The sequence below is a fragment of the Notechis scutatus genome, chromosome 7 (genome assembly GCF_049901735.1).
Source record: "Notechis scutatus isolate UNSWTSFEM ecotype Mainland chromosome 7, rNotScu1.2, whole genome shotgun sequence".
Classification (NCBI taxonomy): Eukaryota; Metazoa; Chordata; class Lepidosauria; order Squamata; family Elapidae; genus Notechis; species Notechis scutatus.
This window is the reverse complement of record NC_142015.1, coordinates 17,482,854-17,500,335: the sequence shown is the minus strand read 5'-3', so window position 1 is coordinate 17,500,335 and position 17,482 is coordinate 17,482,854. Positions and strand designations below refer to the sequence as shown.

General features: G+C 40.6%; 1 protein-coding gene across 4 annotated transcripts in view; it reads left to right on the top strand.

Moving 5' to 3' along the window:
• KIRREL3 (kirre like nephrin family adhesion molecule 3) overlaps positions 1–17,482 on the top strand; it is a 726,740-nt gene that overhangs the window by 391,758 nt on the left and 317,500 nt on the right. For all 4 annotated transcript variants that reach the window (XM_087970026.1, XM_087970028.1, XM_087970027.1 and 1 more), the window contains exon 2: positions 8,545–8,622. In XM_087970026.1, coding sequence (XP_087826152.1) covers positions 8,545–8,622 — 78 coding nt within the window. The remainder of the gene's footprint in view (positions 1–8,544; positions 8,623–17,482) is intronic.

Genomic DNA, 17,482 nt, shown 5'->3' with positions numbered 1-17,482 from the left:
TGCCTTGTAGTCCCCAAGCCAACTGCATGTGCCGCCTTTAGTTATGTGCGCTCCGCGCTTTGGGCATCTCCGTGTGATCGCGACCCTGTCCTTTCCACCTGGTGCCCTTGCTGCTTTCTGGCTCTTTAGCAACCGGCTTCGTGTTTGGAGCACTGCCGCTGTTTGGAGCTCCAAACGGCGGCGGAAGCTCCAAATGCGGAAGCTCCAAATAATGACGGTGGACGATCTTTTTATTTTGGTCCGCGCGAAGTTCAGAGCGAGCATGAGAGGGAGACCGCGGTGCCATACAAAACATTTGCTAGACCAATACTCGAATACAGCTCATCAGTCTGGAACCCACATTATGTATCTGATATTAACACAGTTGAGAAAGTCCAGAAATATTTCACAAGAAGAGTTCTCCACTCCTCTACTCGTTGCAGAATACCTTATGCCACCAGACTTGAAATTCTAACCTAGAAAACCAAGAACTATGCCGCCTTCGGTCCGATTTAAATATAGTATATAAAAATGTTCTGTCTCACTTTTCTTCTTTCCCAAAAGATGAAAGAATACAAACTCACATAAACACAGGCAGGCAAGCTGGCTCGGACTTCACAGAGTTAATTCTTTGGAACTGATAATATCCTTGGCATTCCGCTCTGCCTGCCAAGTCCGAACTGATAACAAATAAAAATCTACGCACAGAAAATTACAAGGCAGTCCACAAAAATCATTCATGAAGAAAATCTGAAGTAAGATTAAACTTTGTCCCATACAAAGTTCCAGCCGAAAACACAGCCACTTTTATCCCCTGTGGGGTGTGGCTCAATGACTCAGCTCACTGTCTGACCCTCCCACGCCTCCTATGTTGCTGCTCACGTTTCTCCCTACGACGCTGCCTAGGATCAAGCCAACACTCTTCCTCTTTACTCCCTGTCAGGGGCTGCTCCGATATGCCTTCCTCCTGATTAATCTCAGGCTGTTCCTCTCGGTTGTCTGATGAAACCTGAGGCATTATCAGGGAGGAAGGCATTGCCAGAGAGGAAGGTCCTGGGGAGGAAGGCATTCCCAGTTCCTCCTCCTCATCTTCCAGGTCTTCTTCCTCTGACAGCATAGGCTCGGGAATCGGGGCCACAACATAAAATCATACATTGCAATGTCCTACCTGTCAATGAATACTTCAGCTTCAACCATAACAATACAAGAGCAAACAATAGATACAAACTCAAGGTTAATCGCACCAAACTTGATTGCAGGAAATATGACTTCAGCAACAGAGTGGTCAATGTCTGGAATACTCTACCTGACTCTGTGGTTTCTTCCCCAAACCCCAAAAACTTAGACTTTCTACTATTGACCTCACCCCTTTCCTAAGAGGTCTGTAGGGGGCATGCATAAGCGCACCAACGTGCCTACCGTCCCTGTCCTAGTGTTTCTTTTATTTTTCTTATATGTATCCATGTATTCATAACTATGTTTTTACTTATACCTATTATCTTGTAAGCAATTGACAAACCAAATATAATAAAATAAATAAATTTAACAGTGTTGTGGGAATTAGTTTTTAGCAGAGTGATGGCATTCAGGAAAAAAACTGTCCTTGTGTCTTGTTGTTCTGATGTGCAGAGCCCTATAGCATCGTTGTGAGGATAGAAGTTGAAACAATTTATGTCCCAGATGTGAGGGGTCTGGTAGATATTTTTACAGCCCTCTTTTTGACTCGTGCAGTATACAGGTCCTCAATGGAAGGCAGGTTGGTAGCAATCGTCTTTTCTGCAGTTCTAACTATCCATTGAAGTCTGTGTCTGTCTTGTTGGGTTGCAGAACCAAACCAGACAGCTATAGAGATGCAGATGTCAGACTCAATAAGTCCTCTGTAGAACTGGATCAGCAGCTCCTTGGGCAGCTTTCTGACTTGGCACAAAAGAACATTCTTTGTTGTGCTTTTTTGATGACGTTTTTGATGTTAGGTATCCATTTTAGGTCTTGAGATATGATAGAACCTAGAAATTTGAAGGTCTCTACTGTTGATACTGTGTTGTCTAGTATCATGAGACACACACACACACATACACACATACTACACATACATATACATATATATAACAATGTTCATTGTGTCATCCAGAAATAACTACATATAAGGCATGATTTTAATACCAATATTACCATTGTATATATGTAATCAAGTAAAGGAAGACTGAAACAAAATCTTTAAAAAGAAAACAAATCTGTAAAAAAAAACTATTGGAAAACTACATAATTTTAAATTCCCTCATATTGTATGCAACTGATGATTGCTCAATATAATTATGAACATTAAAACTGTTTCTAATTACTGTCTTTACATCAATAATTTCCCCTTGAAAAGCATATGGTGAGTGTTGGGATTTTCCTTGTTGTGTGACACTTGATACATAATTGATCCTTTCTTACTCATATTTAGTCAAGCGTCTGTTCTCAATGTATAGTGCTAATTTAGCCTTTGATGTATCTTCTCCAAATTTGGTTTCCAAGTCTTAACACTGTTGGCAAAGTATCTATTTTCTAATGTTGAGCCAAATATGTCCTCGTGGCCATCAGCATATATCTTAATAATTGTGATTCATTTTATTTATTTGTTCTGGAACAATTCTCAGTAGAAAAGGAGATGCCAATTTATAACCCTACCATCCTCAGCTCCATAATAGCTCCATGCTTACGAGAAAGTCCCTAGATTAAGGCCAACTACAGGTAGTCCTTGACTGGAAAAAGTGACTTGTGACCATTTTTCACACTTACAACCATTGCAGCTCATGTGATCAAAATTCAGATGCATGGCAACTGACTCATATTTATGATGGTTGCAGTGTTTTGGGGTCACGTGATCACCTTTCGCGACTATCTGACAAGCAGCATCAATGGGGAAGCTGGATTAATTTAACAACCGTGTTACCAACTTAACAACTTCAGTAGTTCACTTATCAACGGTGGCAAGGAAGGTCATAAAATGGAGCAAAATTCACTTAACAACTGTGTCAGCAACATAAATTTGGGGCTTAACTGTGGTCATAAATTTGCGGCTGCTGTAAGCACAGATCAGGAATGGTGGCCGTTGACCTTTTTCATTTGTTAACTGACAAGATATTAAGACTCAGTGCTTGAAAGGTAAAACTGAGCGTGGAAAAGTGTGATAGTTAAGGGAAAAACTCTTTTAGTGCCCCGCCATTCATCCTGATTAATGTACACAATACAATGTAAAGAAATATAAGGCCAGCTAGCTCTTATCTGTGTTTCTAGGTTAAGCACTTTCAGCTCTTCACGGAATTAGCAAAATTCACCAACTCATTGGTTTCAGCGTGGAGTTGATACAGGCCAGGCATTTTAGTTTACTTGTATCTTTTTGAATGACATGCTGGGACTCCTTTTTTTTGGATATAGATCTTTTTGTAATTTAATAATTACCAGCATATAGTCAGAGGCAGTAAACAGGACTGTGCAAAACAAGATGATAATAATTATGCAATTACAATTCACAATTAAAGTGAAAGGGGGTTGATTTGTTCATTTCCAAAGTTATTATTTAGTGTGGTTGATAAGGTTAGGATAATTTAGTTGTTGTTTTTTAAATAACATTTTGATACCTTAGTAGTTTATTAAATGCTTCCTAAGGATTGGGGTGCGTGTGCGATGGCTGAGTGATTAAATGTGCTGAGTTTTGTCAGCTGAAAACTGACAGCGTGGATTTGAGACCCCAGAACTGTGCAATGGGGTGAGCTCCTGATGCTGATCAAGTCATTATAAAGTGGTAGTAACACTTCATGTGATCATGATTCTGTCCCTCTGTTAATGCAGCCTAGAACTGTGTGGGCTTTTTTGGCGGCAGCACACAGCTGGCTCATCTTTAAATGATTGTCCACTAAGACTCCAAGGTCCCTCTTGCAGTTACTACTGTTGAGCGAGGTACCACCTCTATGGTACCTGTTCATTTTGCTTTTCTTGCCTAAATGTAGAACCTTACTTTTTTTTCACAAAATGAAATTCAGTGGTGAAAAAGTAAAATTCTACATTTAGGCAAGAAAAACAAAATGCACAGGTATAGTACAGGAAGTGGTACCTCGCTGAATAGTAGTAACTGTGAGAGGGATCTAGGATTGTCCTAGTTGGCAATCATCTAAATTTGAGCCAGCGTGTCATGACCCTGTTGGAATCCGATTCTAAGGGGGAGGTTGAGCGCCTGACAGGGAGTGGGAGTGTGGCCCTGGTGGCTGTGGAAGAAACTGGGGAAGGGCACAGTTCGGCTGGGCATTCAGAGGAAGACCCAGGGCCACCCTCTCTTCATCCTAGGGCACGCAGGGAGGAACGGAGAAGGGAGCAACGTGAGTTACATGGTTTACAGGGGAGGAAAGGACTCTGATCCCCTTCATTAGCTGCAGCTGGGAAAACTGTTTAAAAGGGCAAACTATGCACAGCAAAGTTGTGCATTATCTCTGTTTGTCGAGGCTTATCTGGGTTCTGGCGTCCTCCTAACTGTGTGTGTTTCATTATCTTTTGGAGGTCTGCAATTCCTTATACTGCCCTGTCCCATTAATTGCTGCAGCTGTGGTTTGTGTTGATTTTTACTTATAATCTATATTTACTTTGGGTTCGGACTGAATTTATTCCCTTTAAAGACTGTTCTTGGGAGAGTTTTTTTTCTCCAGCTGATGATAACTGGACATTGGGAGCCAAGTTGGAAGTATTAAAGGGACCTTACCTACTTTTGTGACTTTGTTGCTTTTGTGCCACGCCCTGGGTCATCACACAGCCGTGTGCTGTAGCTGCCAAAAAAAAGCCAACACAGTTCTAAGCTGCATTAACAGTGGGATGGAATCAAGATCACATGAAGTGTTAATACCACTTTATAATGCCTCGGTAAGGCCACACTTGGAATACTGCATCCAGTTTTGGTCGCCACGATGTAAAAAAGATGTTGTGACTCTGGAAAGAGTGCAGAGAAGAGCAGTAAAGAGGATTAGGGGGCTGGAGGCTGAAACATATAAAGAACAGTTGCTGGAACTGGGTCTGTCTAGTTTGATGAAAAGGAGGACTAGGGTTGACATGATAGCAGTGTTCCAATATGTGAGGGGCTGTCATAAAGAAGAGGGAATTGGGTTATTCTCCAAAGCACCTGAGGGCAGGACAAGAAGCAATGGATGGAAATTAATCAAGGAGAGAAGCAACCTAGAACTAAGGAGGAATTTCCTCACAGTTAGAACAATTAATTAGTGGAATGACTTGCTTCCAGAAGTTATATGGAATTTTTTAAGAAGAGACTGGACAACCATTTGTCTGAAGTGGTGTAGTGTTTCCTGCCTGAGCAACGGGATGGACTTGAAGACCTCCAAGGTCCCTTCCAACTCTACTATTCTATTCTTGCCCCAGCTCTTGCCCATCTAGCAGTTTGAAAGCATACAAAGGCAAATAGATTAATAGGTACCACATAGGTGGGAACATAACAATGTTCTGTGCATTTCGGTGTATCATCAAACTGATCACATGATCATGGAAGTTTCTTCGGACAACATTGGCTCCCTTGATTGTGAAATGGAGATGAGCACCACCCCTTAGGGAGTTGGAAACAACTAGACGGGAAATCTTTAACTTTACTTTTGCCTTTTAGTAAAGAACTCTTCTATCTTTGCTTTCATGGGAATAAATATGTAAACTTTCTTCTACTATTTTACAGCAATGCTGTATGTTAAATGCCATGCAGAACTAAATAGGGTGGAGAAGTGACTGCTTTTTTTTTAAAAAAAGAGACTTTTTCATTTGTTCTTTTAAAAAAAATCCATGTTAAAAATTCATCACTTACCTACTAATGTGAGAATGTTAAAATGGATTGGATAAATACTGATCCACACTGATTAATAGAAATTAAAATTTAATTTTTCATGTCTCTCCATTGGCTCTGTGCTATTCATCACAGGTGAGTGACAGAGAGGTTGGTCTTGGCTAAGAAGTTGGATTAAGGAAATTGCAATAAACCTGTCCTTGGATGCAGTAGCTTTCTCTTTACAGATGTAACTTTAAAACGATCACGACCAAAATTAATGTACTTCACTACGTTAAATGAATAAACTTTGACCCTAATAAGCTGGACAACAAGCCCAAACTAAAACATATGAAGAACGGTAGCAGGAATTGAGTACATCTAGTCCAGTGGTGGGATTCAAATATGTTTACCACCGGTTCGATAGCCGTGGCTTGGTGGGCACGCTTTGCATACGTGCACACACTTCATGTGCACGTGTGTGCCAAACGCACACTTTGCGCAGGTGAAAAGGCATTCTAACTCACCTTCTGCAAGCCTGCACGATCCCAGTTGCTTCAGCAGCTGCCATGCGGCATCTTCTATGCCACACAAAGCAGCTGTGCTTTAAATTCAGAGGATAAAGGTGAGTGTGGAAGCTCGGGAGGCAGGTAGGCCCAACAGCAGAGAGAAACAGTTCGATCTCTACTACTCATCGTTGTTACTGGCTCGGCAGAACCGGGCCAAACCGGTAGTATACCACCACTGGTCTAGTGTAATGAAAAGAAGGAGCAGGGCTGACATGATAGCAATGCTCCAATATCTAACAGGCTACCACAAAGAAGAGGAGGTCAACCTGTTCTCCAAAGCACCTGAAGGCAGGACAAAAAGCAATAGAAGGAAACTAATCAAAGAGAGGTTCAATCTAGAACTAAAGAGAGCTTTTCTGGCAGTTCAAACAATTAATAGAGCCTCGGTGGTGCAGTGGTTAGAGTGCAGTACTGCAGGCCACTTCTGCTGACTATCGGCTGCCTGCAAATTGGCAGTTCGAATCCCACCAGGCTCAAGGTTGACTCAGCCTTCCATCCTTCTGGGGTGGGTATAATGAGGACCCAGATTTTTCAGGGCAATATGCTGACTCTGTAAAACTGCTTAGAGAGCGCTGTAAAGCACTATAAAGTGGTATATAAGTCTGAGTGCTATTGTTAAGTGCTGTTGCTAATCAGTGGAACAGTTTGCCTTCAGAAATTGTGGGTGCTCTATCCCTGTATATAGCATCTCTTGCCTGAGCAGAGGGTTGGATTAGAAGACCTCCAAGATCCCTTCCAACTCTGTTATTCTGTTAAACAGGCACAGAGAGAGTGCCTTCCTTTTTCCATCTTAAGTAGATTTCATTGGAAATTTTCCATGGTGATTTTCCACACTACAAGATAAATATATATAGAGAGATCTCTCATAGTTTTGGAGGAAGGTGATACACATACCCACACGCTCCCATAAATACCTCTGCTCTTTCCTTTAGAAAAAGCTATGCCTGAATCCATTTCTCTGCTTGTTTGCTGATAGCCCAGATACCTTCTGTAAGAAAGCAAGAAGAGATCAAAGGCATGGACTTCACTGGGCCTTGACGTTCAGGCACTTTACCGGCCAGCTATTTTGCTTTGAAAATGCGGAGAGCCTGGAGACAGATTTGTTATATTTCCACGCAGGTTCCGTGTCCTATTTTATCACACAGTCTGCTAAGTGAAAGGGATTATAAAGCTCTCATTACTTGTATCTGTTGAAGAGCAGAGATTTACTGAGCATCCCTTTGATGTAAACATGGCGTCCAAAGCAAAACTTTTGGAACAGGAAAAGGACTTTCTGTGGCAGAATGCAAATTGGATAAGCACTGATAAAAACCTAGGCGTTTTTAGAGTAATCCATACCCATTTCAGATGGAAGAGGTAGGAGAATTCATGCTTGAAATAATATATCCACGTAATTCCAGCTGCCTGCTTAAAGATCTAAGGGACTTGATAGCATGATGGGCTTAGCAAAATAATATAAAACCGAAATTAGCCCTGATTTTTAGTAATTAGTCCTCTCAAAAATAAAAGTATCAAGGTTCTTTAAAAAGCAAACAAACCAGGTTTATAACCCAGACCGGGAAATTCCCCAGTTTTCAGTTCCAAAGGCTAACTCAGTCATTCACATTTTGAGTCACGGTCTCCGATTCATAAATATTTCCAAGCTCAAGATGCAGTGACAGCTAACCACTGCTCAAATTGATGATATAAATTAATTTCCACTTTAGATATCACATTCAATATGAAAAAAAAACCGGGGATACCACTGGGATTGTCCACACCCTTTGGTAAACTAAATAAATGAATCATTTTGGAGTCAGAATAACAAGACACAGACTTTGACTGCCTGGGGACAGAGATGTATTGCAGCGATAGGCTCCATCCCAAATACAAATGCGTATGTTTTGATGTGTGAAATAACTCTGCAGGCATGCAGAAGGTCTTTAGAAATATCATATGTGTAGAATTTGAGCAGTGCCTATTATTCTGCGTTTGTCTTCCTAATTGGTTCATCTATCAGTGAAAATAGTTGTACATATCTACTCCAAAATAACTTCATACCATCGGAAATCTGACTTTTATATTTTCTTTTCATATTCTGAAAACAAAGGGCATTGGGTTCTAGTTGCTTATACTGAAGAGTATCACTATATAGTTAAAGCAGACACGATTTGTAATGAACCATTTTGCCAATTGAGCCATACTTTGTTTTGACTTTTGTAGAACTTGGTCTCCCAAGAAGAGGATGTTATTTGGTCTTTGGATTTATGTACAAAGAGAAGTATCGGCGAATGACTGAAGGTTAGTGCAACATCTTTCTTTCCAAGTATTTTCCACCTTTCTATATTGCCATAGTTTTACTTTTCTTCCCAAATTTTTATAAAAAAAAAAAAAAAGAAGAAGAAGAAGACTGCAATGTCTTTATTTCCAAGCATCTGAGAGATTATTTTTACTTGTCCAAGTATTTGGGGGAAGACCCAAATCTCTTGTTAGAATGCCTACAGAAAAGTCTTCCTTTTAATATGGAAGGTTCCTCTCTAAAGGAAGCTTCCATATTCAACACGGAATTTAATATGAATTTAAAATTAGAAGAATTTTTTAAAAATCCTCTAAAGGATTAATCATCTTCATCAACCAAGATGATTAAAGGCCCGGAGACTAAAACATATGAAGAACAGTTTCAAGAATTGGATACGGCTAGTCTAGAGAAAAGAAGGGCTGGGGGGACGTGATAAAAATATTCCAGTAGTTGAGAGGCTGCCACAAAGAAGAGGGGGTCAACTTATTTTCCAAAGCACCTGAAGGAGGACAAGAAACAATGGATGGAAACTAAACAAGGAGAGAAGCAACCCGGAATTAAGGAGAGACTTCCTAACAGTGAGAACAATTAACCAGTGGTGTTAATTGTTGGCATTCAGAAGTTGTGGGTGCTTCATCACTGGAGGTTTTTAATAAGAGATTGGGGAGCCCCTTGTCTGAAATGGTTTAGGGTCTCTTGTTTGAGCAGGGGGTTAAACTAGGAGGCCTCCAAGGTCCCTTCCAGCTTCATTCTGAATAAATTAAAGTCTACTTTTCATCTCCTACTTTTATAACCTGGCACCAGACATCTTCATGACTTGGTATCTGCCCAGATTCATATCCATGGATAAATCAGTGACAGAATCTAATGATCTGGTACTGCTTGCTCATCAGAGGCAGTGAATATGAAAATAGCAATCATGGTAATAGGAGTAGCTTTCTTAGTCTACTTACTCATTGTCTGAAGATAAGCAACTGAGCTCTATGAAACCAAACCATAGCGATAAAATGAAGATACACTCACTGATGGAGAGAAGACTATTGAAGACAACCTGAAATTGGTGTTATTCATCTTCCTATTGCATATATTTTAAATTACATATAGCTGATCATTTCCTTAACTTATTGAGCTCTCACTACCTTTGATTACTCTTGGAATAGTTAGGTGGAACTCAGAACTGAAATAATTGAACTATCAAAAACACTTGCAATGCAAAACATCATCCAAGCAGCTTCCAGATAAAGAATGAAATCTCATAGAAAGAGCTTCTCATACTACCAATATTTAATGTGCTTGCTGTTAAAATAAAAAATTGGCAGAAGCTGGTCCCTTAATTGCTTTCCTTTGTCCATAGAAGTTAATATTCTGTCTTTTCCTCATTTCCACTGGAGTACAAAGAGAGAGAAAATATACATAAAATTAAAAAAAAAAATAAGCAATAACTGGTGGCTTCAAAACTGTTTTTAAAGCTTCTTCCTTACTTGGGTTTAGAAATTCACAGCATGCTAAAAGTAGCTTGTCTTTCTGATAACCAGCATTGCTTTTGATCTATCCATACTTCATCCAGCCATAAAGTTGCTAAGGTATTAAAAAAATGTTGCTGACAAAGAAGCTACCAACAGTTTCAAGGCTAGGAGAAACATTATACATTGCTCAAAAAAATAAAGAGAACACAAAAATAAGACATCCTAGATCTGAATTAATGAAATATTCTTATTAAATACTTTGTTCATTACATAGTTGAATGTGCTGACAACAAAATCACACAAAAATTATCAGTGGAAATCAAATTTAGCAACCCATGGAGGTCTGGATTTGGAATTACACTCAAAATTAAAGTGGAAAAAAACACTACAGGCTGATCCAACTTTGATGTAATGTCCTTAAAACAAGTCAAAATGAGGCTCAGTAGTGTGTGTGGCCTCCACGTGCCTGTACAACAACGCCTGGGCATGCTCCTGATGAGGTGGCGGATGGTCTCCTGGGGGATCTCCTCCCACACCTGGACATCCCCCAAATCCTGGACAGTGTGGTGCAACATGGCATTGGTGGATAGAGCAAGACATGATGTCCCAGATGTGCTCAACTGGATTCATGTCTGGGGAACGGGCGGACCAGTCCACAGCATCAATGACTTCATCTTGCAGGAACTGCTGACACACTCCAGCCACATCAGGTCTAGCATTGTCTTGAATTAGGAGGAACCCAGGGCCAACTGCACCAGCATATGGTCTCACAAGGGGTCTGAGGATCTCATCTCGGTACCTAATGGCAGTCAGGCTACCTCTGGCGAGCACATGAAGGGCTGTGCGGCCCCCTAAAGAAATGCCACCCCACACCATTACTGACCCACTGCCAAACCGGTCATGCTGGAGGATGTTGCAGGCAGCAGAACATTCTCCACGGCATCTCCAGACCCTGTCACGTCTGTCATATGTGCTCAGTGTGTACCTGCTTTCATCTGTGAAGAGCACAGGACACCAGTGGCGAATTTGCCAATCTTGGTGTTCTCTGGAAAATGCCAAACGTCCTGCACGGTGTTGGGCTGTAAGCACAACCCCCACCTGTGGACGTCGGGCCCTCATACTACCCTCATGGAGTCTCTTTCTGACCGTGCACATTTGTGGCCCGCTGGAGGTCATTTTGCAGGGCTCTGGCAGTGCTCCTCCTGTCCCACCTTGCACAAAGACGGAGGTAGCAGTCCTGATGCTTGGTTGTTGCCCTCCTATGGCCTCCTCTATGTCTCCTGATATACTGGCCTGTCTCCTGGTAGCACCTCCATGCTCTGGACACTACGCTGACAGACACAGCAAACCTTCTTGCCACAGCTCGCATTGATGTGGCATCCTGGATGAGCTGCACTACCTGAGCCACTTGTGTGGGTTGTAGACTCCGTCTCATGCTACCACTAGAGTGAAAGTACCACCAGCATTCAAAAGTGACCAAACCATCAGCCAGAAAGCATAGGAACAAAGAAGTAGTCTGTGGTCACCACCTGCAGAACCACTCCTTTATTGGGGATGTCTTGCTAACTGCCTATGCTTTCCACCTGTTGTCTATTCCATTTGCACAACAGCATGTGAAATTGATTGTCAATCAATGTTGCTACCTAAGTGGACAGTTTGATTTCACAGAAGTGTGATTAACTTAGAGTTACATTGCGTTGTTTAAGTGTTCCCTTTATTTTTTTGAGCAGTGTAGTTACATAGAAAAAGTGCACCCTAAGGTCATTAAGGGAACATCCAGGTACCTATTGACTAGAAAAGGTGGAAGAAAACAGCCTAGAGTTTAATCCATAGAATATAATTCTAAAGTATTTGGTTTCTGCATATTGCACTGGGCAAGTCTTTGTGTGTATAGTTTTATTCTTGCCTGCAATAAAAAGTCTAATATAGCTAAGTCATGTCTGTTTTGGTCAAGTAAATCAATTCATGAATAATGGGCTAATTATAAAGAAAACCAAGAATGACAGCAGAGTCTGATGTGAACCCCGACAGTTAGGGGCTCTGCATGATGATGTAGCACACCCACAGTGATGAGATTCAAAAAAAAATTACTACCGGTTCTGTGGGTATGGCTTGGTGGGCGTGGTGTGGCTTGGTGACATGGCAGGGGAAGGATACTGCAAAATCCCATTTCCCCCCCCACCCACTCATCTGCTTTCCAGCTCCGTTCTCCTGTGCAGGGCAACAAAAGAAGACCCAGCCAATCACCTAGGACTTGGGAGGCAGAGAATAGATGGGGGCGGGGCCAGTCAGAGGTGGTATTTGCTGGTTCTCTGAACTACTCAAAATTTCCGCTATCGGTTCTCCAGAACTGAATACCACCTCTGCATCCCCAGCATTAGGAATCAATCCAAACATTTGGAGAAATTATATTTATTCTTTGCAACTTTCTCTGGAAATATTTGCAATAGAACAAATAGGGTGCCCATCACCTATAGAAACCTTTACATTAGTAGATTTTTTTGGTGGGGGATGATGTTGTTTTTTTATAACAGTATGCTTTGATTGATGTGCTCAATTAAAAACTGATGGTCTTCTCATAATATTACTCACATGAATGGGAAAATGTGTATACAAAGGGCAGTGAAGTGGACAAACTGGCCTTTGCCCACAACTTCATGTAATTCTTGCTGGTTCTGTTGTTTCCCAATCAATTCAAGACTCTGAGGCCTTGGTTTCCTCAAAAATCCTGTTTATTTAGGGACATCATATTGGCATGGTCAGAGGTGAAACCAACACTGAATAATCCCTACATTTTTGGTATAATTAAAGAATATATACTGGCCTTGTGTCACATGTCACATTAGCCAATCAAGCTAGTGATGAACTTCTCAGCAATTCCTCCCTGCCGTTGCTAAGACACGTTGATCTGACCTTGGTTCTCAGGAGCCTTATCATTGTTATGTCTGGCACTTTGGAGGAAAACATTGTACATTGCCCCCTTCCTCCTGCATAAGTATGGCAACTAAGAAACGAAGCAAGAAAAACATCAGCTAGACTTCAGCTAGAGTCGTTTTGAGAGTTGACACATGCATGCACATGGATAAGAGCAGGGGTAGGATTCAAATTTTTTAACAACCAGTTCTGTGGGCATGGCTAGGTGGGTGTGGCCATGTGACTGGGTGGGTGTGGCTTCTTCTTTGTTTGCAGCAAACCCCCTCCTCCATTTTTTTTTTGCCTCTTGTGCCTCAGGGAAGCCTCCTGGGCGAAGCAGTAAGACAGTGAGGGGGATCCCAGCACAGCTGATCATCGGAACAGCCGATCATCAGGAGGGGAAAAAGAGAGAAATATCTTAAGGAGTGTCTGGGCAGGGGACAATGCAGTCAGCGATGTCGGGCATGTGCGTGATGTCACACATGTGCGATAAGGACTGACTGGGTGGGGAGAGGAGGAGCGGGCGGAGAGGGGCCAGTCAGGGGCACGATTTGCCAGTTCTCCGAACTGCGCAGAATCGTAACAACCAGTTCTATAGAACCGGTCCTAACTGGTAGAATCCCATCTCTGGATAAGAGTCATATTTTATTTAGAATTGCAGTTATGAAACTTAGTTCAGACCCTGAAAGTTTGATAGAACATGGCGTCAAATTCTGATAAAGTTTCCCCATGGAAATTGAAATGTTCATATAAATGCCTAAATGTTGGGAATGGTGCAGAACGAGCTATATCACATCAGCCCTTCCAATATGTTTTGCCTTTGAAGGTGAACAATTCAAGATGTCCAGATCTTCACAACAGAATTTAAAACTTGAGATAGAAGGCTACCTGTAGACTCAAGACAAGGGAGTAATGGAGTACGTACTGTATAAAAATGCACAGGAAATGTTGTTTTGATTAGTTGCATAAAACATGTCAGAGTCATTTGAAAAAGCAAAATAAAAACAGAACTAAATAGAAGCAGGCTGTTGGAACAGACAGTATGTTAATTGGAATACAGAGAGCTACAGCTTTACTGGATTTAAGCTACAGGAATCTGTAGAGATAAAGCAATTGTATGCCTATTTGTGTCTGCATATCACCTTTAGAAATAGAACCAAAAAATCAAAAATTCACACATTCAACAAAAGCAACCTTAGATGAAAAAAGGAAAATCAAATGATTGCATAATTTTCTCTGCTCCAAATGATCAAAAGGTCTCTTAATCCAAAATCTCTGTGAAATTATGGACAGTTACCTAAGAGAAGGAAAATTTGAAGGGTTACTCAGACAAATGTAGTCTTATTTGAATCTTGAAAGTATCTGGACAGATAGAATGTTTGAAACCACTAGGAACATTGTGGTTAGGGCCAACTCAATAAAAAAATTCCAGATCAGATCATCAAAATAAAGCTTTCATTGAGGTCACTGGAAGCAATTAGTAAGGAATAGATCAGTCTATACCAGGGGTCTTCAAACTTGGCAAGCTTAAGACTTGTGGACTTCAACTCCCAGGATTCCTCGTCCAATCATGTTAGCTCAGGAATTCAGGGAGTTGAAGTTCATAAGTCTTAAACTTGGCAACTTTGAAGACCCTTGGTCTATACCCTTTCTTCGTGATTTTCACAGGCATTCATACCTTAGTCCATTCTATCCAAATGTCAGTTCCTTCTGCAGATTTTAAAACAAGATGCAATACATCTTCATATCTTCATTACACACACACATACACACACACACAAGTTTCCCAAACATACAGAGGTGGTAATATGCATTTTTGCTTTATATATCTACCCTTAGCTAAAAATAAATATAACACCTTTATGTTCAGTTGAGACATTTTGCAGCTTTTTTCATATTGCTGTTCTTCCAAACAATATTTTGAAATGTAGCATAGCTGATTATGTGAAGGGGGTGTCACTTGTTGCTATGAGACTTAGATTTCAGTTAATAAGATTAAAAACCCACTCAAATTCATGTTTGGCTTTTCATTATGTCTATTTTTGTTTTCTTGTCAGAAGCTATCCCCTTATTCTACCATTTAAAAAAAAATTCTTAAAACTAACCTAAAGCCATCAGGTTGCCTGGTAATTTCCCATCTCAAAAATAAATATTTAAGATATGTCTCCAACTTCCTCATTTGGAATACATGATTCCCAGTGAGGAATAATGTGGCACTTCTTGACTATTATACTGTTCTGAATCTTAGATCTTGTCTTTATACAGTAAATGTAATTTCTTTAGGCACCTGGCAGCCATTTTGTTTATGCAGCTGTTATGTGGCCTGCCAAGTAAGTTATCCCAGAGGGGGAATTTCCATTAGTATCACTTATTTCTCCCATGTCTTTTTTCTGATTTTGCATAAAGCTTCTGTCAGTATTCAAAATGCTTTCATGAAACCTAACAGCAGACCCAGATTTCAGTACATTTCAAAATCCCTCGCCAAATGTAAGAAAGAATTCACTCTTTTTCCTATCTTTTGAAAAGACCTTCATGGTATGATATTAACTTTAAAAACCAACAGAGACACATTAGCTCCCCCCCCCCCCCATGGATCTCCAATTGTTGTTTTCTATGGAAATTGAAAAGATTCTAAAGATGTAGTTTGCTTTATGGGTGATTTAATGTGATCATCATTAGTGGTGCATGAAAAAACATCTGCGGCTGCTGATCAGAATCTGCAGTTCCTTAAAAAGTAGGAAGCAGATCCTCTATTTTGTTCTGCTGAATTAACTTAGCAAAATGTTTTATATAAGCTTTTGTGAAGGCAACTCAGTTGAACAATATTATTTTGGCCCATGTTACAGAGATCCACAACCTTTCTCTTACTGCTTCTGTTTTTCTGGTATGCCTAATTATGAAGGAGACACTTTCAAGAATAAATAAACATGGATGCCATTGTTGGTGGGCTCATAAAATTAGATGGAGGACTATTGACCTAGATGGCAACATGACTGCCCCGAAGGCCATTGTCAACTCTGAAGTGAACCTGGTTGAAGCCATCTTGTGCTGCCTTATAGTCGCCACAAACTCTGAGAGGGGAAAAGGAGGGGGGAAACAGATAGGCTTGCTAATAGTCAAAACAAAAAGATTTCTTTTGGGAACCAAGGTCATCTCAACATATGGCAGTTGAAGAAGGAGAGGAGTGACCCAGCACCGTGCTAGCTATTTACATTGGACAATGTGTTGACATCTGGGGAGGGAAATATTTACTCTTTTAACTAGGAAAAAACCACAGGAACTTTTAGAGTTGGTTTTCACTAGTTGTGATGATATGATGTATCCAATAAACATGTTTTTTGAGGAATCTATCTGCCTTAGAGTTCTGACTTTAGCGGATGTGTTACTCGGAATGCTGACAGCCATTTGAATGGGGTTCCTTGTGCAGTTGGTTGGCCACCATGAGTGGTTGGAGGGCACTGCTTATTTTTAGAGAGAGAGAGAAAGAGAAAGATGGATGGATGGATGACAGACAGATGGACAGATGTAGCAAGCATGCTATGAAACAAACATCACTTTTATAAAGGAGAATATTTGTAGCTCAGGGTTGAAATGTGGGGTCCTTGGTGCTCTCTGAGCTTGCTTGTTTTCTTGCAGACATTTCATTACCCAAACAAGGTAACATCATCAATCCTCATGATGATGATGATATTACCTAGGTTGAGTTGCCTGCAAGAATACAACCAAGCATTGAGAGCATGAAGGCTTCCTCATCATTTTTGTTTTCTGGAACATCTCTAGAGCAAACATAGGTACTAAAGCCATTCTCCAATGAGGAAAATGGTATAATGGAGTTCCATGCTTTTTTCCCCCCAGTGTGTACTTGCCTTAAAAAAAAAAAAGCAAAGGTAAGTTTGGTAGGAAGTAAAAAGAGCATCAGGAAACCATCTCATTCATTTGTTTTCTTCCAAATGGGAATTTTGTGATGATTAATAATCTTTGAGCCAGCCTTCTTTTTTTTTTTTTTTTTTTTGGGGAACGACATGGCTGAGAATGTCTGGTGGTGATCAAGTTGCTGAAATCCTGATCTTCAGCCTATTTCTTTCATTCTTCAGTTTAATTCAGTGAGGTGGTCTAACAATCATTCTTGACAGTCCATTTTCCAGTATTTTTAAGTCTGATTAGTTTTCTCCAGAGGAACATTTTGTTCCACCAATGAATAGTGAAGATTGGGAAAATGGTAGGTCATTATTGTGGTCAAGAGTTACTTTCTAATCCACTGGAGTGCCCCAATTAAAGCCCAGCATTTGTTCCTGGGGCCAGGATTTCTAGGTAGCACAAGCCTGTGAGATACAAGGAGTAAATTAAACTGGTGACAGTTGTTTTCTGAACAGAAGAGGAATAGATTGATTGGGTAATGATAGCCTTGAAGTAAAGAAGTTTTAGATACAACCCTTTATCATCTGTCTTCATTCTGTTAATAAACCACCCAATCAGACCCTGT